At 31.6% G+C, this 26,656-nt stretch overlaps 1 protein-coding gene across 1 annotated transcript in view; it reads left to right on the forward strand.

Annotated features, from left to right (window-relative positions):
• LOC107441688 (recombining binding protein suppressor of hairless) overlaps positions 1-26,280 on the forward strand; it is a 43,867-nt gene extending 17,587 nt beyond the window's left edge. The window contains 12 exon segments of the mRNA XM_043045169.2: positions 1,761-1,784; positions 3,083-3,178; positions 5,783-5,948; positions 6,939-7,113; positions 10,437-10,574; positions 11,729-11,841; positions 15,441-15,511; positions 15,943-16,024; positions 18,047-18,202; positions 19,871-19,974; positions 20,060-20,141; positions 23,196-26,280. Coding sequence (XP_042901103.1) covers positions 1,761-1,784; positions 3,083-3,178; positions 5,783-5,948; positions 6,939-7,113; positions 10,437-10,574; positions 11,729-11,841; positions 15,441-15,511; positions 15,943-16,024; positions 18,047-18,202; positions 19,871-19,974; positions 20,060-20,141; positions 23,196-23,408 — 1,420 coding nt within the window. The 3' untranslated portion in view covers positions 23,409-26,280.
• The last annotated feature ends 376 nt before the right edge of the window (positions 26,281-26,656 follow it).

The raw sequence follows: 26,656 nt of genomic DNA on the forward strand, positions 1-26,656 counted from the left end.
CTATTAGGATTTGTCAGATTTCGTCCACTTTATTTTTTCTAGATTAAATATTAATTTGCAATCGCCAGTGTGTTTACTTTTTAGTGTTCATTTTTAATGAGGATTCCAAAAATACATATTAATGGAGGTTTTTATAGAACCCCCTGAATAATATTAAAAAAGCAATTTTTAATTTAATTTTTGATATTTATCGTAAACGAAAGTTAATTTTTTTCGAATTTACTGAAGTTTAATAAAGTTTTTCTGGTAAGCTCTTCCAGTTTATATTTTAAAATGTCTTTTTTTTTTTAAATACAATGAATTGCTTAATTTTTAGGAGCACTCTCATTCATTAATTAATAACATATATATTAATAAAATCAACATTTATTTATATTTAAAAAAAAAAACAACATTTATTCATATGTAATAGCAAACGGATGTGGCAATATATTTAATGATAACGTTTAAAATAAAAATTCAAAGAAAGCAAGAAAAAAATAAAATAAGAACGAAAAAAAATTTATAAAAATAGTATGCACTATCAAGAATTAAAAGAAATTATTAAAAACTTCGAAAAACTTAAAAGATTAATTAATTAAAAATTAGAAAAATTAATAACGAAAAGACATGATCTCGTCATCAGTCCACACGATTATATCTATAAACGTAGTACTTTCTAATATTGTACTTAGGGGGTAGCCGCAATTTCGGAAATATGTCCGAAATAGTTCCGTCAGAAAAGCGGTCTAAAGTTTGGACCCTTTAATGTTAATTTTACTTTTTGCGTATTTTGCCATATTTCGGGAACTTTTTCAACCAATTGAAAAATTTTTACACACAATTATAAAATTCGTTTATCCAAAGAATATTACAAAAATAAGTTTAAGTAAATATTTATAATTTTTATTATTTTATTTAACGATAGTCAAAAAATTTGAATCGTAGGGTCAATTTTTCAATAATTTTAAAGAATGTAATTTTTCATGGCAAAATACAAAATTTGAAACAAATTGGAACAATAGTTCCTGAAAAATAGAATTTTAACGAAGTCGAACGTTTAAAACGAGTCGAATATTTTAAGGAAGTAGAATATTTGAAATTCAATTTCTGTGGAAGTATTCGAATATTTAAAGTAAGCAAAACATTTAAAATTCATTCACAAGAAGTGTTCGACCGAATTTTATCAAATTTGTATTTTATCGAATTTTATTAAGTTTTATGAAGTAAAAAAATTCATCTTTAATTCAAATTTTTTTTTGACCAGTAATAAATAATAAGAAATTTTTACTAAAAGTAATTTTTTGTGTGAAAGTAATTATCTTCGGATAAACGAATTTTATAATTGCGTTAAAAAGTTTTTCAATTCCCTTAAGACGTTCTCTAAACATGGCGAAATACGCAAAAAGTGAAATAAACGTTAACGGGTTCAAAGATCGATCGCCTGATTAAAATATGGAGACCATTGCGGCTACCCCTTATATTTTCTGGGGGTAAGGAATCCCAATCCGCCGAAATAAGATATGTTTATTCAGAGAAAATACGTTTTTGTGTCTGATTTCGAAACATAAAATATCGTCAGCACTAATTACTCATAATATTTAAGGTCTCCCGCATCGAACGATTAAGATTGATTCCTAGAACGTGAAGATCAGATCATTAAATCATTAGTTATTCAGGGTATTTGTTTTTTTTCTCGCTCCGTATATTGTGAATTCTGCAAAATCTTGTTATAACGAGAGCCACTAAAGACTAATTCATTTATCTTATTTTTTTTCCAGATGGAACGAACAAAGACTATCAAGGTAAATAATTTATTGTAACTTATCATGTTCTCTTTGAATGTCATTTATTTGATTTTACCTACATCTTTTTATCAGCTTTTTTCATCTAACTCAAGTAAATAACGCAATCATGCTGAACTTAAAATGGAAAAGTTTTTTTTTCTAATAATACTGTAAAATATGAGGTTTTAAATAAACATTAAAAAAAGAAGTTTTAGCCAATGACAATCTGTCAAGTAGTAAAAAATTACACCCCCTCTGCCACTCTGGTATCGGGTTTTAGCGGAAAGAATGTAAAGGGCGGAGGAAACTTACATGCAACTATTTAGACACATTTTATTTTTGTTTTCCATGTAGTTTTTTCTCCCTCGATCAAATTTTTTACACAATAAAAAGTACAATTTTGTACTTTTATGTGTTCAAATATCTGACATTGTACTAGCAAAATGAAGTAATATTTCTTGTGTATTTTTTTACGCTGACTCAAATGACGAGTCAATAGAACCCTATGAACAAGAGTCATTAATTCTTATATTTTTGAAATCTCAAGAGTTTTATAAATATAAATAGATCCTCTTTTTTTAACTTGTACTTATGTGAATTTTTTACGCCACAATATAAAAGCTACCTAGACAAGCAAGGTATTGTTACTTGTGTATTATTTCACGCTGATACAAATGTGACCAAGAACGAGGCAGTAGAGTCAACAGTTTAGAAATGTCCAGTTTTTCAGAATCCTATGACCTAACCCTTTGATGCAGATGGGACCCCGGTATCTCTTTTATAGATTTTGTTTCAAGCTCTAATTACGAGCAAAAATATATTTTTGTAATTTTAGTCATAAAAACAGTCTTTTTGTTGCTAAAAAGTCTGTAAGATTATCTGAATTATATTTGTACTAAAATTTAAATCTAAAAAAAAAAAATAGTTAGGAAAATTGTTTTATTCATATTCAAAATTTATCAATAATTGATTTGGTAAATTAGAGGCATTTCAATGATGAATAGCTGCTTCTCTTAGATCTAAATAACTGCTAATAAGTACAAATTTGAAAAATTCTTTTTTGGAAGTGAGCCGTGCTTGGAAGATTTTACCTTTAACCCAGAAAAAGACACCGGCATTTGATGCTGTATTTCATAACCATAAATTATTAAAATGTCAAACATAGTATTTTTTATTTGTTTTGACCTAAATTAATGCGAAATAATGTAAAAATGTTTACAATAAAAATTCTGCGTCAAAGGGCTAGCACTGAAATGTGAAAAAAGTGAAACTTTGATTTATAAAATTTTTTACCCTTGTTCTTTATTCTGAAATAGGGATGCCGTGAAGAAATATCTTCGTGAAAGGGGAGACATGGTTGTGGTTATACTTCATGCAAAAGTAGCTCAAAAATCCTACGGCAACGAGAAAAGGTAAGTATGCAGGAATATATAAAGTTCAGTTATTAATCTATCTTGTGATCTATCAGTTATTATTCGTGATCTAAGCTCTTAGAAATATTGTGTGAGTGACGTGCTCGTGTAACATGTTTCAAAGTAACCATGACTTGTTGTAATGCACCTGACTGTAAAAGTTTGATTAACAACTTTCAAAGTTGTTATTCAAACTTTTTTTTTCGAATTACTTTTTAATTCTGACACTCCTAATGTCTTTGGCATCCTTAAAATTTGTTTCATCAGCGTTTACAATAGCATTTACAATACTTTTCGGACAAATCTCTTACAGTTTTTTTTTCTTCTGAAAATGAAACATTTGCTTAGTAAAAGGATTCGTAAGGCATTTAAGAAGTTACAATTGAAGAACATTCTTAAGAAAATAAAACTGACATCAAAGAGTTCAAATTTCCGCCCACTCTACTGGCAAACTATTGAGATCATATTTCTCAAATTGCGGCTGCTCCCTATATTTTGTAAATAAGGATTAGATAGTATCCGCCGGAATAAAGATACGTTTATCCTGAAAAAATACGCTAATGTGTTTGATTTCTTAACTTAATATAGGCAGCACTAATTTTGCACATATATGAGGTCACCCCCTCGAACCATTAAGAATGAGTCATGGAACGTGAAATCCGGTCAGTAGGGGATCAAAAATTATTCAGGGTGATTCTTTTTTTCGCATTGTTTATTATAGCAGAAGGAGATAACTTTGATGCGTATTAGATAGGTATAATGCGGCTTTTAGGAGAACTCCAGACACCCGTCTTGAGTCGTGACGGGTACTATGGTTACGAGGAAAGGTCACTTCGAATACAGGTGTGGAGTGAATAGTTTTGTCTTAATCTTAGCGTAGGTCGTAAGTAAACCAATCGACGCCTTCTTTCCTTCATTTCACCCCCATTAGAAATGTGCTCTTGCTTGTTACCATAGCAGTAGACAGCCTCAGACTCTGTAGGAGTTCTCCTCAAAGCCACACTATACGTTGATCAAATATAAAATTTTCAAGATTTATCAAATCAGTCTTGTAAACTACCAGCTGCATATCGCATTTTTAAAGTGATTTTTTTTCTTTTCTTCCTTTATTCATGTTAGTTCAAAGGATTACTAGAAGAACGTGTTAAATACAATTTTCGAGAGCACTTAATTTACAAGTTTTAAGAACATCTAATTGTTTAATAGTTTAACAAACTGTGGCACATCATTTAAATTTTTTTCACAACTACGACGATAGCATGAGTTAAGAGAGCTCAGGTAATAGAGCATTCACCACCCAATGTGATGACCCAGGTTCGAATGGCTAGTTGATACGAATTCTACTTCCGGCAATCACCATAAACAGTGCGATCGTAAAATATTCTCAGTGGTAGACGGATCAATTCCCTTGCCATCAGGCTAACTTAATCTAGGAATTCCTTTGTCTTCTAGGTTGGGTTCAAAACTTAAGGTTACGGAGTTAAACGTGATAGTCGTAAACTCAGAACTGAGTCGGCTGTTCAACGCCGGTTACAAAATAACATTGAGTTGAGAGAATGTAGCGACGGCAAAGAGGATTGAACTCACAACCTACCTGTCCACTCACCTATGCGTATTGTCTCTCTTGTGAAGTCTACCACTCATTTTCAAAAGACTAAGTTGTTTTGGGAATCGTCGCCACGGGCAAAAAATCTGATAAAAATCTATTTTTAATTATTTTCGAGTTAATAACAGGAGAAACAACTGTTATTTGCTATTGTTTTGTTTTTAACATAACTTTTTTTGAAGTACGTATCTACTCAATTATTACAACTGAGTCGGACTTAATGTTTGTTTTTGAGAAAAATGGAAAATCATGTTCAAGTTTACGAGAATAATAAAGTCAGTAACAATTTGCAACCATATTCTTTATCTGATTTAACTTGAAAATTGGTATTTTTAATCAATTCACCTAAAACTTGTTTAAAAAAATGGATTTCTGTTACTGAAAAGGAAAATTGTCGATTTTGAGAATTGAAAACTGATCATTGTTGTTGGAGTTCATTTACGTCGCACTAGAGCTGCACAATGGGCTATTGGCGACGGTTTGGGGAAACATCCCCGAGGATGATCCGAAGACATGCCATCACAATTTGGATCCTCTGCAGAAGGATGGCACCCCGCTTCGGTAGCCCGACGACCTGCACGCGAAGTCGAGCACTTTACGGTAGAACAGTTTGACGAGGACCAATACCGCGCACCCTCCGTCTCTACGCAGACTAATCCAAGTGGTCACCCACCCGCACACTGACGTCAGCCAGTGATGCTTGACTTAGGTGATCTGCTGGGAACCGTATCTTTAAGATCAGTCCACTGCTGGACTGAAAACTGATAAAAAAAAATTACAAATAAGCTTCATTATAATTTGTCAGTTCCAAAATTGGTTTGAAAGATTTCAACTCGGTAAAATTTCGATTAAGATGCACCACGCCAGTTAAAACTGATGAAGACACAATCAAGGCATTAATTGATGCAACTCTCGAGATCGTTGGGAGATTAAATTTATTGAATTCGACCGTTTCTGATCATTTAAGAACATAAAACCAATAATTAAATGCATTTCAGGTTCTTTTGTCCACCACCTTGTATTTATTTGCTTGGAGACGGATGGAGAAGAAAGCACGAGCAAATGTCTCGAGATGGAGAAAGCGAACAAGGCACCCATTTATGTGCTTTTATAGGCATTGGCAATTCCGATCAAGACATGCAGCAACTCGATTTCAACGGCAGGGTAAGTTTTGAGGGGAAAAAAGTCAATACTTAAGTTGCTGACTAAAAACAGAATATATAAACAGCTTTTTAGTTAAAAGATTTTAAACTGATTTTAACATCAACTGATTGATTTAAATATCAATTAATTTAATTTAAACTACACTTGGGGAACAAATTTTTTGCTGCGTTTATACTAATACTTCATCTTGTTCGATTCTGTGGTGTGGGGATATAAAATCTGAAAATAGTTTTGCTTGAAGAGCTGCAGAGTTTTTCAAACCTCATTTTCACTCTATTTTTTGTCGAAATGTACTAGTTTAAAAACATTATAACGGGAGATCAAGTAAATATTGCAGCAAACGTCTAAGGGAAATAAGGTACATCTTCAAAATAAGAACTAAATAGGAACCCATGCCTGGAAATGTCACTGTACGCGGTTAAGAGCTATTCAGAAGCACATGAAAAAACAGTTGATTATAGGGAAGCCTCCCTAGTGGTGTATGATTACATTTACGGGCATAACTTTCTATGCAATCTTATGCATTTTATGGGTTCCTACGCAATGGGGTTCTGATGATGTGCCCTAACACATAAGTTTATCGCAACATTTACTTAATCTCTTGTTATTTATAAAGTTTATAAACTTGTACATTTCAACAAAAAAAAATAAAGCTTGAAGAGCGAAAGAGATTTGAAATCAGCTATAGAAAAGTATCTAAGATCTTAACAAGAAAAACTTCACGCAATATAAAAAAAAAGTCCTCCTCAGTGTTATTTCGATTTTAACAACATAGTAAATAAAGAGAGAATTAAACAAAATCAATCAGTAACTTTTTAATTAAAACTAAAAAAACATAAACAAATTTTCAGTTAAAAGTTTTTAAGTACAAGAATATTTTTATACTAAGTTAAGCCTAACTTTCCAGTAAACACTTGTGACATTAGAATATAGAAGTCAAAACATTGTACTTGCAACACCATTGCATTATAAACTTATTTTCTTTTGCAGAATTATTGTGCAGCCAAAACACTCTTCATCAGTGATTCCGACAAAAGGAAACATTTCATGCTTTCAGTGAAAATGTTTTTTGGAAACGGAGAAGATTTGGGACTATTCCAGAGTAAAAGAATCAAAGTAATATCAAAACCATCAAAGAAAAAACAATCTCTAAAAAATGCTGATCGTAAGTAGCATATGAATTTATAAAACTAGCATTATGAAGTTATAAACATATAAATTATTATTTATGGTGTTTCAAAATGACCTCCCTTAATATATATTTCCCAAATCTTTAGAAAAGAAAACTTAACGACACTAGAGTTTCAATTCCATCCTTTTAACTATATATAAAAATCTAATAATGGTGCCACTGTTTTCCATTGTTGTTGGCACATTTTTACTGGACTAGGGGTAATTGTGAGCCCAAGTCAAGATTCCGGAAAATTTCTTGAGTTAAAAAAAAACCCAGTTTAACTATAACTAGTTACCCAGTTAACTAGAAAAAAATTTAAACAAGGTTTTTTCTTCCTTTTTCTCAATATTTTTTAGTTTACTTAAAATATATTTAAAATTTTACACATACCTATACCATTTACACATATCTATGATGACCTGGAGAAGTAATTGAAATTTACAAATATGTCTTTCTTTCTTGAGTTTATGATTGTAATAACTATTTACTGATAAGAAATTAATATTAGTCATGAATATATGCTTATAAAGTATCTTTCTGGCTCTCCTTTACAAACAAATAAAATAAACTGTGTTTTTAAATTCCACCTTTGAAAATTTGATTTCCGGAAACTTCTGTGATTAATGATTTTTTGAAACGTCTGGACCTTCGATCTCCGGAAACTTGTGGGTCACTGTTAGAGAAAATTCCGGAAATCTAGATTTTTTACGGAGCACAATCAGCCCTGCTGGACGAAAAATCACAGGATATGATCCAGTTTTCCCACATTAATTCCTACATTTCTTTTGGATGAAATTAATTAATGTTATAAATGTTAAAAGTTAACCCAATTGTTCACATAAATGTTAAGAGATTCTACCAGAAAGTGCAATATTCCGTCGTTTTCTACTAAAAACTACTACTTAACTAGAATAAAATTATTCTGATACCATTTTTACAAAAAAAAGAAACATAAAACTTTTATTTGAGCACAAAAATTTGTTCGATAATATCACCATAGCAACCGGTGATACAAACTCTAACTTACAGCTTACATATAGTAAAATAATGAATAAATTAAAAATCTAGCTTACAGCTTACATATACTCTAATAGTAAATAAATGAAATCTAGTCATTTTAACGATAAAGGTATTGTTTTCCTGTAATAATTATATTTTAAATTTAAAGGTATACCTGAATTTAAAGATATACAGGAATTTCAATGGTGATTGGTATGGATTTGAGGATGCTTTGGTATTTTCTCCTTTAAATATTACTTTTTCTAATCTTTGATAGTTTTTAATATACTCAATTAAAATTCGTCAAATGTCTGTGACGTTTCTTTTTTCAGCTTCGTTTAGTTATTTTTTGTGCCTCCTCATACGTACATTTTTTGAATTTTGTTATAAGGATTCTAAAAATATATATTGAGAGCGGTAATTACAAATTTCTTGTATTTAGTGGTGCACGAAATAGCAAGTCTATATTAATTCTGGAAAAAAATCTGTTTTTAAATGTGTCTGTACTAAAAATTGCAACAAAAACTAAATACGTTTAATTGTTGAAAGGATTCTAACATTCATAAGTCTTAAATGTTTTTACTTTGAATTTGTTTATAATGAGGGGATGACATTTCAAATATAGATTCTATATAATTAAAGTATTTTTCAGCGGATAGATTTATATTTCAAACAATTATCAGATCAGGTTGCAGCGTAAAAAGTTGTTTGATAAGGAAATATCTATACAAAAATATCTTTTAAAATTCTTATTAAAAATTGATTAATCCAGTTGTTTTACAAATGATCAGCTTATACACACTATAAAATAGCTACATCAAGGCCAATTCTGATTAATATATTGGTCTTTATAATCAACTCCTTTAAACTAACTCCCAAATTAACAAATTTTTGAAACTTTTTAATCGAGAATAAATGCTATGGAAGTTAACAATGGAAATTATTTCTAAGTTCCAGGATACATTCATGTAATGAATTTGTCTTAAAATTCTCTAAGTCGACAATTTTTTATTGGTCAGCCATATTTTTGATTTTTGACATTGATAAACTCTCGAAATGTAAGAAACTCTTTGAGGAATAGTTCTGAACATTTAAATGAATAAGCAACTCTAAAATAGTTAACTTTAATCACGTAAGACCAATACACAAGTATTAGTTGTTGAAATAGTGAGCATGTCGTAATCTAATTGAAAAATTCTTTTCTTCGCAAACGTTTCCCGTACTTTACAAGGCATTAGTTTGATTGGAAAAGTCTTCAGTGCTTGGATGTAGTCAGTTATTTTTAGACTTATTAAAATCAGTCTATATGTCTATAAAGGTAATTAAGTAATGTGCGAAAACAATACTTAATTTTCTTAGTTATAATGCAATAAACCTTCACTACTCTGGGCTTATTGCAATTCCTATAATAAATAAGGTTAAATGAGCAATAAATTGAATAATTTTTATTAATCTGAAAGAATTTGGGCTCACAGCAATAAACCTAAAAAGCATCAGGCTGATTAGAAAATATTGGAGACTTTTCTGATTCGCTTCTCTTTTTTTCTCGACGAAAAACAATAGTATCTTTAACGATAATTGAAGAACACAATAATTTTGTGATCATTATGAACAGCTGTAAATATCGAATACTATTATAATATGAATATATTCGATAACGGTAATTATCGAATACTATATTATAGTGATTTTTGATCAATTTCATTTGGGTAACAAAACGATCAATGTAAAAGTGTTAATGTGCCGCGTTATATAGTAAAATATCAATATCCCTGATGCTCTATCGCAGTATTAAAACTCAAATATCACTCAGTTTATATATTATTCATATAATACAGTTTGAGCCGCGATGGCTCAGGGGATTGAGCATTTGCCTTCCAGTGAGATGAACCGGGTTCGAATTCCGGCAATGACTGGTCGATACGAATTCCGCACACGGCTTGCACTGACCACAGTGCTGACGTGAAATATCCTCAATGGTAGACGGATCATGGATTAAAGTCCCCTTGCCATCTGGCTAACCGTGGGAGGCTTTCGTGGTTTTCCACTCCATGTAGCGCAAATGCCGGTTAGTTCTATCAAAAAGTCCTCAACGAAGGCAAATTTCTCCCAATACTTGATCCAGGAGTTCCCTTGTCTTCTGGATTGGATTTAAAATTACAAGGCTATGTAGTTGAACATTAGTAGTCTTGAACCCGAAAATTGGGTCGGCTGCTCACCGACTGTAATAAAATATAAAATAAAGTATAATACAGAACTTACGTAATACAATTCATAACTAGAGCATAATTGTAAATTTTTTTTTCTTCTTTCAGTGTGTATAGCATCAGGTACCAGAGTTGCACTATTCAATCGCTTGCGTTCTCAGACAGTAAGTACTAGGTATTTACATGTAGAGAATGGAAATTTCCATGCTAGCTCAGCCCAGTGGGGTGCGTTTACCATCCATTTGTGTAAGCATTTACTTACATTTTCTTTACTTAGAATTTTTACATTTAACATAATTTTTAAGAGTTACGATTTATAAGGTTTGAAATAGATCTAGAGCCAATCATTACCGGAAAAAAACAGGACAAAAATGTTCGAGTAAACTTGACATGAAATGCATTGAATTTGAATGAACTTTATTTTTATTACTAAGAAAATAATTTTAGTTGAAAAATTTGCAAACTAAATTTTTATACTTAAAAAGCCTTCCGCTAATGGAATTCGCTTACTAATGGGTGTGCCCATTGTCTGGTAAAAAGAAAACAAAATCTCTCAATATAGCAACGCGTTTTTGAAACGGTATAATTCTGTTTCTCGAAGCCTTTGTCATAACAAGAAATGCTTTTTTTGCGAGTAATATACTAATTTCATTATTTCGCAATTGACTGTTAGGTATATTAACAGTATTCATGACTGTAACGTAAAGTTTAGCTTTTCTCCAGCTAGTGCCCTCTACGCTAATTCAAAATGGCGAAAAAAGATCAATATGAAGAAAAACCAGAGTTTTGTGAAATGAAAGGCGTTTGTAATCAAATATTGATACTTTTCATCTACTTCATAAAATCTTGCCAATTCAGTGATTTTTAAAAGCATCAAATAACATTTCAAATATTTTAGTTAGTTGTCCTCGTTAAAAACCAGATAATTATTTACGGCAAGATGTTATACATAGTTTGAAATTAAAGCTTTGTCTCAAGTGTCAGGAATTAAAAATGCATTTTCTTTGTTTTATTTTTCTTGGTGAAAAAGTTTCGAAAAATATTGGTACCTTAAATGATATTTGAGGAAAGTGTGGCAATTGGATACTTGCAAGTGACATCATCGTAGGTAAATAGTGGCATTTGTTAAATCAGAAGCCAATCAGGTGCGACACACAAGCGTGACGTCGCTTAGAAGGATCCAATTAAATGATTTCAATCACATGGTTAGTCATAAACACTTCACTTCACTTCTTCTTGTGTTGCAAGTACCCAATTGATTTTGCTAGAAACCTCTTTCCCCATTTTAATCCGGAAAATTTTAAGCTGCTTGTCATAACTCTTTGAACTTCGTTTAGATATATGAATTGGAAATTTACCTAATCATGTTGATGCATTTTAATCAGAATTTATTTCTATAGTGGATGACAATGAGTCAGAATCCGAAGAGTTTACCGTCAGGGATGGTTATATTCACTACGGATCCACCGTGAAACTAGTCTGTTCTGTCACTGGAATGGCTCTTCCCAGATTGGTAATACTCCTTACTAACTCATATTAATGTTTTCTACAAACTGTTTTTATAAATCATCTGGTAAAGAAAATTCCGCAACTGGGCTGAATTGTTTGCCGAAGAATCTAAGGTTGTGTTTAAAATTCTATTCGTTTTCATCTGACTCGTAAATAATTCTATGCGCCCCCCCCCCATGCACAGATTTTAATTGATGCAGTACTGTTCTTCCACGCATACAGTTGAATTGCCAAATTTAATTGACATTATGCTTCGAAATGAAGTTATGCATTCAAGTAAAAACTTATGCTTTACGGACTTTTTCCGCATCTGTATTGGTTGAACGATCAATACGTTGTAGATTAGTGTTGCATGATTTAAATCCCATTTATCCAGATTTTCTTTTATTTACTTATAGATTTTTAGTATTTCGAGGCAGTTTTTCGAAGAATCTGCCGTGACGTTAATCACCGATTTTGTGCGTAATAATACTCAATTTTCATAACTGCTGTGAGATTGCAATTGCAATAATTCTTTATGACTGTAAGATAAAATTTAGCCTAACTGTGGCCAGCGCCCTCCATCTTAATTTTGAAAATAGTACAAAAAAATAACGTGAAGAGAAGCCACAGATCAGTGAAAAGTAAAACTGTTGGTGATCAAGCTTTTGTAATATTTAAAAAGCTACTCAAATGCAGCACTATCTAAACTCATCAAAATTTGTGAAAATTTTAACTGAAGAAAATTTTGCTATTGAGAACTGAAAATTTTCATTGGGAATTCATTGATTTTTATAACTTTCATCTAGGCGCAAAAAAATCGTGTCAAATTGGTGATTTTTTTAAAAAAAAAGTTTAATAGCTAATAAAATATTTAAGTTATTTGTCTATTATTAAGTCCAAATCCGGCCAGCCAATTTACGTAAAAATTATACCTCACCTCGAGTGTAAGGCACTTAAATTGTGGCTTTTTCATTTTTCTTGACGAAACAGCTTCGAAAAGGACTGATCAGATACCTTATAAAAGGCATTAGTTTCAATGAACAAGTTCTCTTTCCAAAGAGCAGGTAAATACTGTGCTGGATGTAGTAAAGTATATAAATTAGCACAACGTATGACAGAGTAAATAACTTAGTTCATGGATATAAGCAATCAGTTTGGTATTTCATTGGTTTGGTATTTAAAAAGAACTAGGAGCGAGGGAAATAAAGATATCCTGAATATTTGATAATTATTGGATTTTCATGTAATAAGCGACATTTGTAATGGCTTATAGGGTTGATCTCAAATATGATAAATAATTAGTGTTAATTATATTATAAAACTATGTTTAAAAATATACACTCTATAACAAAAAAAATCGACGTACCAAGAAGCAATCATCCGACTGCTTTGTAATTTCGTATGCATGAATGTTTTGAACAGATCAGGCTGGAATGATGCCGACTGGGGACGTATAGTCTTTAGCGACGAATCCCGTTTCCAACTAGGTCCTGACGATCATCGAAGACGTGTTTGAAGACGCACAGGGCAGAGGGGGATCCTGCCTTCATTATTGCACGCCACACCGGCCCTCAACAAGGCATTATGGTCTGGGCTGCCAGTTCCCTCGACAGCCGGACCCCTTTGGTCGTCATTAGAGGTACACTTACTGCACAGCGGTACGTCGACGACATCCTAAGACCTGGTTTGCTACCGTTCCTTTTGCAGCGCCCTGGGCTGGCTTTTCAGTAGGACAATGCCAGACCACATACGGCACGTGTTGCTATGAACTATCTGCAAGCTTGTCAAACTCTTCCTTGGCCTTCCAGATCACCAGATCTCTCTCCTATCGAGCATGTTTGGGATATGATGGGAAGGCGATTGCATCTGGCACGGAATGTTGATGACCTCGTTCGACAATTGGATCGAATTTGGCAGGAAATACAGCAAGAGACCATCCGGGAGCTTTATCGGTCTATGCCACGCCGTGTGGCAGCTTGTATCCAGGCTAGAGGTGGGACAACACCTTATTGAACTTGTTACTGTAACTCTGCAATAAATTATTCAATTGTTCTGAAATTTTAATCATTTACTATTCTGTACACTGTCTTACTATTCATCAATTTTCGTTTCAATCGGACAACTCCTTCGTGCTGGGTCGATTTTTTTGTTATAGAGTGTTCTTTCTCTGGATAGACATACTTTTTTTTACCGAACATAGAGAACGAAAATTTAGAAATATGTATTTCCAATAGCTTAGCTAAGACGCTGCCCAGGTGCCCGAGCGGTCAGCGTGCCTAACTTTAAAGCCAAGGGTTGCGGGTTTGAATCCCGCTCAGGGCGTGGATGTTTCCCTCTCTCTCTGTGTTGTCCTCTGTTGTGTGATGTGTGAATGTGGCCCACCCTATAAACGTGTATCTGTGGCAGTGTGGAGTGGGTAATGTTGCTCGTCTCCGTGACTTAGGTTCACAGGTGCCCACTGGGTAACGATAAATGAGCAACACTTCCGGTATCTTCCGATGTGAAGAACGAAAGTTCAGTGCCAACAGTAGAAAAAAAATAGTTTAGCTAAGAGAGTGGTAAAAGCTTTGATTTAGTAATGCTAATTTCGCTTTTTGTGAGTTTCACCTCATATCGGGAAATTAAGTGCATCGAAAATGTTTTGCTTAAAATATTAAATCTCCTTTAAAAATAATTCTATCCGTAATTTTTAATAATAAAGTTTTTACTATAGTTATAAATTTAAGATTTAAGAAAAATTTTTTTTTTGATTAAAAAAAAGATTTTTGAAATTTATTTTTTGGAAAACTATTTGGCAGCTCTCGTTCAATTCTTTCATTTTGGTATTTGCAGTTAAAAAGTGTGTATCTTACAAGCTTTTGACCACTATTAAATTGAATAGTGAAAAAATATTTATATTTACTATTGAAAAATATTTTTTCTTGTAATTATCTTGGGTCGATTTGACTTTTACAACTGTCTGAGAATAGTTTTAAAATGGAATGTATGCTATGTTGTGTATGGTGGTTAGGGACCCTTATACAAACTCAGAGGTCCTTGCTTTGAATCCTTCCGGCAGCCAATGAACGTCTATCTCACACATTTTATCCTTCACATAAATTTTGAGACTATGTATTTTGCTCAAAAATGAGTATATGAGTTTTCAAATTCAACTATTTTTTGTTTCAGATATAGTTTGACACATTTTTGCTTAATTTTAAGAAACTCGTTCATACAGAGCAGGAGTTTTTTCTTCTTCTAATGCCCATCTGGAGAATGGTCTTTTGTCGTACAGGCAACTGAAGGGCAGATTTGTTGGCCACTCTTTCAGGGGCAACATATTAGGTGGGCCAACGTTGCTCCCACAGTAAGGATAGATAGTAAAGAGAGAATGAAAGTGCATCCCGGGATTCGAACCCAGAACCTTTCTGATGCAAAGCCAGTTCCCTGACCCTCTACACAGGCTGGTCGGCATACAGAGAAGAAGTAAACTTAGAAGTAATAAATAGATAATGGGATGACCAGTTTGGCATTTTCTTTGATTTTAAACTTGTGGCGTTGGGTTGTAAATGGAATTTTCCTTTTGTGTTTAATTCTTGTTATGTCTTGCATAAATTTTTATATAATTATTGTCTTTAATAGATTATAAGGAAGGTGGATAAACAGACAGCTTTATTGGATGCAGATGATCCAGTTTCACATAATTTTTTAATGTGCGACATTAATTAATATGACATTATAATTTATATACGACATTAATTAATTAATGATCCAGTTCCATACAATATTTTAATGTACGACAATGCTTAATACGAACATAATTTATGTACGCCATTAATTAATTAATGATCCAGCTTCACATAATTTTTAATGTGCGACATTAATTAATTATTGATCCAGTTTCACATAATTTTCAATGTACGACATTAATTAATCCTGATCCAGTAGCACATTGTCTTTAATGTACGACATTAGTTATTTAATGATCCAGTTTCCACAATTTTTAATGTACGACATTAATTAATACGACATAATAATTTATGTACGACATTAATTAATTAATGTCGTGCATAATTTTTATTTAATTATTGCCTTGAATAGATTATAAGGAAGGTGGATAAACAGACAGCTTTATTGGATGCAGATGACACAAATGTGCCTTCTACATGAAAGACACCGAACGGATGTACCTCTGTTTATCACAGGAGAGGATAATTCAGTTCCAAGTAAATTTTAACTTTAATTCTTCTTTATTTCTTTATCTTATTCATGCCTTTATTCTTGATTCTTATCATGTGAATTTTGCGCTTTCGCAATAGAAAATAATATTTTCCTGAAATTGTCTTTAATTTCTAGAGAGATTAGTAATAAAATAAAATAAATCAATCATGTAAGCTGAACAATTGTTTACTTTCTGTTCGCTTCAGTTTTTAAAACGTATTGCTATCCTTGCAAATTTTCTACACAATTTGATCTATTGAGTTTAGCCAATTTATTGAAACAGCAATTTCTTAACTCATTTCAGGCAAAGTATAAAAGTTTTTATAAAATGTGATATTATTTCCATTGAAATATGCTTAAATTACGTTCATTGAGATACGAAAAAGTTTCGTGCATGAAAAATAATATTTCATTCAAGGAATAAAATGGTGCGTATATAATGCGCCATTGGCCAAACCAAAGGACTAATAATTTAATTGAACATTATTTTTTAATGATATTTGTTATATTTTATTTACAGAACTTGCTACTTTAATCCATCATAAAAACAAATTATTCTCAAATGGAATAATTACGCATTTTTAAAAATTCAAATTTGTCAATAACCGTTTCATCAAGATTGTTTTCTTTAAAAAAACAAAAAAAAACTCGAGTAGTTTAAAAATTTCTCAACTCAAAGTGTTTACTCTTATTGAATTACTAATATTTTATAGATGACTCTAGAACCCTTAAAAATTTCAGAAAAAGGAAATCAGTGAAAAACAGACGTCACAGTGTTAATGAAAAAATATCTATTAAAATGGTACGTTCACGCATCTTTTACCAAAAAAATGAGTTAATGAATATTTTTCAATTAAAAATAAAATTCTCTGTATACACCGAAGAGCCATTACATTCTGACCACCCTGCTAATAACATGTAGCATCACCTTTAGCCCTCAAAACTGCTAGCACCCGCCGTGGCATTGATTCCACAAGGTGCTGATAAGTAGTCTGAGGTATCTGGTACCAAGCGCTCACCAACTGATACTGCAACTCCCTCACATTGCGAGGGGGTGGCGCGGCAGCACGAATTTGGTTTTCCAAGTAGGACCACAAATGCTCTATTGGATTAAGGTCAGGTGAATCTGGGAGCTTGACATGACTTGAAAGTCACTGGAATGTTCCTCAAACCAATCCATGACGATTCGACCCTTATGACATGGTGCATTATTCTGCTGGTAAACACCATCCCCCGCAGGAAAAACTGTTGCCATGAATGGGTGAACCTGGTCTGCAACTATGTTCAAGTAGCTTATAGACGTCAGGGATTGTTCTATGAGGATTATGGGTTCTAATGTGCCACATGAAAGCATTGTTCCTGGGCGAGAAACCATGAAAACCTGGGCGAGCCCATTGTTATAGATGGAGGGTGGTCATAATGTAATGGCTCTTCGGTGTATAAAGCAAAAGTAAAGATTTCTATATAAAGGACACATTTAAATTTTAAAAACATCCATTCCTAAAATGTGGCATTTTTTTAAAATGTACATTAGAAAGAAACAAAAACTTGTAGTAGTACATACATTTATTAACTTAGAAAAGCAAGACTTGGGTGTTTATCACTTATTAATCATATAATACGTTAATAGTATAAAAAATCTCTTCATTTATATTTTTCAAAATTAAATTTAGACATTAATGAGTTCAATTTAGACATTGAATTTGGACATTAACGAGTTAATCAAATTTTTACATTATATTATCAATCAAAGTAAATTTTACGCTAATACTCTGAAATGTGAATATGTTGCTCAATCTTTGCAAAAAATATGTATTTCATTTACTACCAAAATGAAATATTATCGTACGAGTTCACATTAATCATACGAGCATTCCAACTAAAGACTTAATTTCTTTTCGAGCCATTAAATTTGAAATTCACATGAATTGTAAAACCTATACAAAGTCCATTAGAATTTTAATTTATAATCCTATTTGAAATCCTTACTTATGAGCACTTTGTAATCAATGTCTTATTGTTGACAGGCTACCCCTTGTCCAAAAGAACCTAATAAAGAAATGATAAATGACGGAGCTTCTTGGACAATTATCAGTACTGATAAAGCTGAATATACATTCTATGAAGGTATGGGGCCAGTGAGATCACCAGTCACGCCTGTCCCAATTGTACATAGTCTTAATGTAAGTATCTGTTTTGATATAAGCCTATAATTGACTTTCTTTCTAATGGTAGTGCAAATTGATATAGTGTATGTTATGAATAACTCAGTGTAGAATGTTGCAATGAATAAAAAAGACATGTTTAATTACAATCAAATTTAATAATGCAAAAAATAAGAATAAATTATATGATGGCGTGATATTTGTTAGACTTCCCCCTTCAAATCCGTTGCCTGCTACCCAAGTGATACATAAAAAGAATTAATATGAATGATTACAGCTCCCTCTTTTGGTCACGCAGAAATTAACACCATTCAATGTTAAGTGTTGTTTTAAAGGGTGATATAGACAGATGATGTTAAGTAAAGGTAAAGAGTCTTACTTCTACAGATTTTCCATAAGATTTTATTTTGGCATTGAAATTGGTAGCAAAATTGGTAATTTTCTATTTAATGCCTGTGCTTATAAATTTATTTTTGGCCACCGCTACGTACAAATAAAATACACATGAATCTCTCCAAATGAGTAATAATCAAACGATGGTATTCTTAAGCTCCAGCAAAATTTAAAAAAAAAATAATTAAGCCAACAATTATAATTCAGTTGTTCTTTCATTGCCTCATGGGAGAAAAACCTCGTAAACAGCAAAAGTTGGCAAGTGGGGTAAAGGTACTTAAAGTTACGATAGTTGCAAACTGATAGTCATAAAAAATATGCAACTGTGTAAGAATATCGTGAAGTAGCCTTCCGACATAGCTATCCTTAGCCATAAGAGTACTTGGAGATTAAAAGTTATATATTTTTACTTTTATGGCTATCAATGTTCAACTCCATACCCTTCTAATTTCGAATCCAACTTAGAAGACAAGGGCACTCCAGGACTAAGTATTGAGACAAACCAGCCTTTGTGGAGAAATTTTTGATGGAACTAGCCCGCATTTGTGTTACATTGAGAGGAAAACCACGAAAATCTCTCACGACTAGTCCAACAGCAAGGGGATTCAAGTTCCTAATCCGTTTACCATTGAGGATATTTTACGTCCGCAAGGTGGTCGGTGTGGCCAAGAGCAGATATCTTATCACCACGGGAATTCAAACTTTGTCACCTCATTGGGAGGCGAAAGATCTATCATTAATTTTATAAAATGGTTATGTTAATGATGCTAATATTTAAGTTTGAAACATTAAATCACTCTTTCCTCACTTCACTATAAATTATTATTTTCGCCGTTCTTGAATTGTAAATGTTAATGAAAAATACAGATTCCAAAATTCAGCGAGGGATGTAATACTAATGAACATATATTTTAAAATATCTATAATGATATGATGCTAAATAAATGGAACTCAAATTCAAAATTATAATCCATATAAAAATTATGATCATAGTAAAAATTTTGATTAAAAAATAATTATCAAATTGCTCTTTCCTCAGTTAACAAGAAATTACTATTTTCTCCACTCTTAAATTTATTAATGGATTAAATTTTCAATAAATTTTTAAATGAAAAATTCATATTCCAAAATTCAGTGAAGTATGAAATACTAATAAACATTATACTTTAAAATGTCTATAAAAAATAGACTGCCAATTAAATGTAGCTCAAAGCAAAATTATAAACTGAGTAAAATTATGACCTTACTAAAAATGTCAATCCCTATACATAGTGCTATATGTTTTTATTACAGCTAAATGGCGGAGGTGATGTTGCAATGCTAGAGCTTTCTGGCGAAAGTTTTACGCCTAATCTTAGAGTATGGTTTGGGGAAGTAGAAGCTGAAACAATGTACAGGTAATATGCAGTAAAAACATAATTGACACTTTAGATAATTTTTATAGCAAAGTTTTTCTTATTCTTTGATTTGTTAATCTTATAGATGTCAAGAAAGTATTTTATGTGTTGTTCCTGATATTTCATCTTTTCGAGAAGGATGGCAGTTTGTAAGGCAACCGACACAAGTAAGATTCAATTTTTTCTTGAAATCATCTAGTTTTAACTTTTCAAAAGTCCCATGTCAGATTGTTCTACAAGCCCTGCGTAAGATTGTTCGTAGGCGCTGTCGATCCCCAGTTCATTATTGTGGGTGGTGGATCGTCAAGGCGTACCTTTGAAGCTAAACACATTCAGAGAATCCTGTGGTCAGTTCTCCAGACCTAAATGCTGGAATGCTTTTGAAAAAGTAGCTGCTGCGTGTTATCCCTTCTAACGGGAAGATTTAATGGATGGAGAAGGATTTATTACTCCTAAGCATTATATACAGAAGCATTTGTCGATCTCGTAAGCAACACAACAATTCATTATAAAACTTGGCTTGTAACCCCAAGGTTAATGTCCCATATTAAACGAGTGCCATTTTTGCTACATAATGTCTGTTATGCCCTTTAACTTTCGATGTTGAGTTCGTGCCATTAATATTTTGATCGGGGAGCAATTTCTTCAACTAGCAAGTAGCAAATTGCTTATTAAAATAGGCGAATACCAGTTACAGCGATGCGCAGGAGCAAAAATTGCTAATAATTTCTAATGATCTCGATTTTTCAATCGTTTCTCCGTTTTTTCCCACAAGATTTTTAAAATTCCGATATTCTCATTATGATGCTATACTATTACGTATAATATTATAACGTAATCGTAACATTATTACGATTACGTAACACCATTAAGACACGCAAATTTCAAATTAGAGTTCATGACGTTCTCGATTAAAGAAGATTCCATCGCAAATCGTCCTCGTTTTCTTATATTTTTTATATTAATCATTTTTTCGGTGATCTTCACAAATTTTTTTCCAAACATTTCGTACTTTTAATACGATGATGCTGTGACATCCGTAGATATGAGTAATCGCTTTTTATGCGCAGGATTCACAGCCATTCCACTGTTAATTCACGTTGTTATCTTATTGCTAAGTAGTTATTGCAGATATTTTTTGCTTTACATCATTTTTACAAGGTCATCTAAATATTGATATTTTTAAGATAATATTATTTTCACATCGGAATTTCGAATTTAGTAATCACTTCTTGACGTGCTTTATTCGCGACTATTCCATCGTTTATCCACATTTCCAAGTTATTTTCTCGGCTGTTATTTTTTTCGACAGTTGTTTCAGTTAGTTGTCTTATTTCCAGCCAGACAATTGACACGTAGTTTTTTAGGATCTCGATATTTTAAGTACGATATTATTTCTACCAACTTATTCGGAATCGCACAATTGAGTATTTAAACTTAAAACGAGTATAAATACTTAATATTTACCTTTCAGTGATCGTCTTATTGAAGGAAGTCACACAACAATGATTATATTAAATTCTATGCATCACATAATATATTGCGGTACCGCTGTAAATTATAACTTTTTATCATAAGTACTGTAAAGTAGTACTTTTTATAATTAGCGGACTTAGCTACTGATTTTTAATAATAACTAAGATAACGTCCTGATTTTGATATTATCACTTTTATTTACACTTCTATGGGTTATCATATAAAATATACTAGATTTCCATCACTATATTTCTTGTGTTATGCACTAAACCGTGATTGCATAAAAATGTGACATAATGCATGTTCAGCACGAAAATGTTATTAACTTTTGAGCATGAGTTTGCACATATTGCATTACATATACAAATTGTATTACTATGATTGTATACATATTGCATTGTAATTTTACTTAAAAACGAGAGTAATGTATATTTTTGATTTGCTTTTTTTTCCTAATGTTTTCGAGCCTAACTTTTCTAAAAAATAATCTTAGAATTAGTTATTAATTTTAATTAGAAACAAATGTAATTTAGTTACTTCTAATTTTCACTTATTGTTTTTTTCCAATATTTTTCAATAAGAAAAATTACTTTAAAAATATGTTAGTAATATAATTAAAGACAAGCATAACTCATAATTATTTGTAATAATCTATTTCCAATCGTTTCTGTTTCCGATTTTCGCGCATAAATAAAAAGAAGAAATATTTTTTATTAAAAATAAAGAGTTATCTATTTCAAAATTAAGTTTTTACTTTAATGTATTTTTTTTCTTAAGGGATATTTTATCCCTTTGATGAAGTTGGGGGCACCGGTGCCTCTTTTATATATATTTTTTCTGATACTTTAAATACAAGCAGAAATATATAAAAAAAAGTCTAATAATTATGAAAAGCATCTGTTAGTTTATCGAAATTATTTTTGCACTAAAGTATAAAATCCAAAAAAAGTAGTTAGAATTTTTTTTCCATTCATATTAAAAAATTTATCAATAATTGATTTTGCAAATGGAAGAAATTTCAACGATAAATAATTTTTTCTTAGATATAAATAGTTGCAAATTTGAAAAAAAAAATATTATTTGGAAATGAGCCGTGATCGATTTTACCTTTAACACAGAAAAGGACACCGGTGTTTTATGCTGTATTTCTCAACCATAAATTATTAAAATGCTAAAAATATAATATTTTTCACATATTTTGACCTGAATTAAAGCAAAAAAAATTAGAAAACTATGAAAAATATGTCTAATAAAAATTATACGTCAAAGTGTTAATGAAAGACGATTTCCCACAGTGTTTTAAAATTTTTAATATTATTACCATCGTTGAACAGCCGAATTTTCAATTTACTAATGTTCAACTCAGTAGCTTTGTAATTTTGAACCCAGTCCAGAAGACAAGGGAACTCCCGGATAAAGTATCGGGAGTAATTTGCCTTCGTGGGAGACTTTTACATGGAACTAATCCGCATTTGCGTTACATGGTGAGGGAAACTTCCCACGGTTGGCCTAATGGCAAGGAAACTCTAATCCATGATCCTTCTACCATTAAGGATATTTTGCGTCAGCACTGTGGTTGGTGCGAGATGGGTTTGGTATTCGAATCAACCTAACATCACCGGGATTCGAACACGGTTCACCTCATTGGGAGGCGAGTGCTCTATCCCCTGAGCCACCACGACTCTCAGTGTTTTAAATTGAAATTTCCTTTTAAATACTCTAACCTTACTCCTTTTGAATTCCAGGTGCCTGTATCTTTAGTGCGTAGTGATGGGATTATTTACGCAACCGGTTTAACATTTACTTATACCCCTGAACCTGGTCCAAGACCTCACTGTCCTCAAATAGAAGATGTTTTAAGACCAAATCTTCTTCATAATCATGTATCTGACGGTGTTGAACACTCACAGTCCTCTTTAATGATGCCTCCTCACAGTTACCAAGATCATAATCTATAGTAGCAGTTACTATAGTACAGTCTACTATAGTACAGTCTTTATTTTTAAACGAAACATTGTATATAGAAATTATATTTCATAAACGAAAGATTTGTTTTATGTCAAAGATTTTTATTTACTTTTATACCTAAAGTAAGCATTGCACTTTCATCTAAAATTATGTTTGAAATACATTCTTTTTATACTATAATATCTCTAAAGGATTATTAATTTGCAGAGGGTGTTCCCTCATCTCCACATTTGCTATGCATTTTTAGAATACTTTTCAAATTAATTGATAATTATTTTACGCAGGAAAGAGTTCCAAAACTAAACAATAATTAAAAAAGCATGGTATCCATGTGTGGAAAACATATAATCAAACAGTCAAAATTAATTAGCAAATGACAATCCCAGATAGCAGTGTAGGGTTCATTTTAATGTCAGCCATAACCTTTATCACAAAGCCGAACAAGCTCTATAAATGATTAACAAATAAACGCAAGATTGAAACAGTTTGAAGCTAAGCTGGTTTACGAGCTATGAAATTCTCATCAAGCTTCCTTGTATAAACAACCCTTTTATATCAAAATTGAATCTGCCTTTTAAAAACAAGGCAGGAAAAACTTTCTAAAATCGTGGATGTGTCATCATTCGCAAATCAAGAGTAGAAAACGTTCTCAAATCGAGGATAAATTTATCTTTTCTAGGTTTTAAATTTTATGACCATCACTGAAACAAGGTTCATTTACGCAGATAAACTTTCTTTAACGTTTTAAAAGTGATGGTTGGCCTGATCATTAATTTTTTCAACGCAAACAACCAAGTAAAAATGAAAATACAAGGTATACAATAAGGTTGCCTGCTATCTGAGACAGGATTGCCCCCCTTTTTTTGTCTGTTCTAATAAATGAAAGTAAATAGTTGATTTTCTTTGACAAATAAAATGGTTTTCCTGATTTTAATTCCAAAAACAAAATCTTTGATAAAAATGATAAGATGGAGCCTGATGGAATGATGGATAGAATTAGAATTCTTAGTGTTGCTCTTGATTTGACAAAAGGGAGTTGTCTCTAAGAGCATATATATATATATATATATATATATGGAAAACCAGGCTGAATGATATCAAAGGATTGAAAGCAGCTGAGGTTTGATTGCCACAGGACGAAAGAGATGGTGATTTTACTCTCTTTCAAAATCATTAACCCTTGCTAGAATTTTGTAATTATTTATATTTATAATTTTTTCCTTAAAAAAGCAAACAACAAAAACATTCTAATGGTTTCTTATTTGAAAACTATCCTAAAAATCAGGAGCAAGCATGAACGATGATTTTAGAATACTAAAAATATGTCCTTAAGTTGAGTTTATTGCGGAAATATTTTTTTCTGCAACTTGGTCAATGCTTACTCTGGGTGAAAGTGTACACAAATATGTACTGCTTGAAATGAAAGAAAGCAGGTCTGATTTTGTATATGTAGCTTCTGTGATAACTTTTGATAACTTTTATGTTCCTGTAATGCTGTTTAAGAACAAAATTGTATGTTTCGGTATTCAATAATTAGTCAATCTTTCTTCTTGTTGTGGTAACATTTATGGTGAAGTGAAACAAATAATAAACATCATTATTTTTAAAAAGACATCAACTTTTCAATACTTACAAAGAAATATTTTCTTTTGTCTACTTGACTTCATTCAATCATTTTTCAATCATTTTTCACTTTGTTTAGGGGCTAATCTTTTTTTCCCGGTGGCAGTAATAAATGTACCATAAGAAAAAATGTTCATTATTTTTTCATTACATAATTGCCTAATTATTTATTTATTTCAATCTGAAGGCTTTGATTTAAAAATTTTTTTCTATGATTTCACTAAATAGTATTTTGTTTCTACAACAAGCACTGTTCTCACTGTAAGATGTATCATGGATCAAACTCAATCTTTAAAGATTGAGATTTCCCCCCAATGTTTGGGAATAATTTCCATTTATTTAGATAATTTCAATATAAATAACACTGGGGACAAAGTAATGATCTAGTACTACAGCGCATGCAGAAAGTTTAATAGTATATTTCTTTTGCCTTCCATTTATTTAGATAATTTCAATATAAATAACGCTAGGGACAAAGTAATGCAGAAAGTTTAATTGTATAAACAACGTCAACATCCTGAGCCAAGACACAGAATCTATATTGAATTGGTGATGGTAATAAGTTTTAAGTATTTATACTTGTAAGTATTGTACATCATAAATTATTGTGAAGAATTTTGTCAGTGTCATGTTTTGAAAGCTAAAGAATTGACTAATTAAATTTTATCATAAAAAATGCTTAAATCAAATTTTACACTTAATCTCTGTAACTAAAAATCAATAAGATATGGAATCTATATCTTAGCAGCAATAATAACACAGTCGTAACTACTTATTATTGTAATTAAAGTGTTGCTTTCAGCATTTCTTATTTCAACGTAAAAATATCTTTCCGTTTATATGTTGGCATTCCGGATTGAATTCCCCTTTCCTTATGTTTGTATATTTAGATAGATTACCAGCCGTTGAACTAGTATAAATGAATTCCAGTATGTTTGTCTACCGTTTTGTTGCCTGATCACTCCAAAAAACTCTGCTAAAGAATTTTGCCAGTGGTGGAAAATTTTTGAATATCACCTAATTATGATCCAATAATACATAATTGTAATCCATTTTGAATACGCATCTAATTATGATCCTGCGATGAAGACATTCCTATATTCGTTATGTATTATATGTTTTATGTACGTGTTGCTTGTTTACTTTTTATAAAATGGCTATTGTTTTTCCAAATGTTTTCAGTAAAATATCTTCCTGTATTGTTGAAAGTGCGTTATTAAATTGCTTATTTATTAAGAAGATTACTTTCATTATGATAACCAATTGTTGTGTTGCTTCTCTTTTATACGAACTAAATCGTTAAAAATACTAAGTAAAAGCAAAATGAATATAAATTCAATGGAAATGACTTAAAACAGAATTTAGTGCAATAAAAATGAATAATATTTGTTAAGAGACCCTTTACCCGACCTGACTTAGCCATCAATAAGGTGCAGACGTAAGGGGATATTCTAAATATTATTTTAATTAACTTTAATTTCTACAAATTAAACAATGTTTGATGTGATAAGTATTAGAAACAGCTTTCCTTCAACGCTTCTTAATTTATAAAATGAGTCTCTTAATATTTTTTTGAGAATGATCGAAAATATGTGTCCCAATCTATATATATATA

The sequence above is a fragment of the Parasteatoda tepidariorum genome, chromosome 7 (genome assembly GCF_043381705.1).
Source record: "Parasteatoda tepidariorum isolate YZ-2023 chromosome 7, CAS_Ptep_4.0, whole genome shotgun sequence".
NCBI lineage: Eukaryota > Metazoa > Arthropoda > Arachnida > Araneae > Theridiidae > Parasteatoda > Parasteatoda tepidariorum.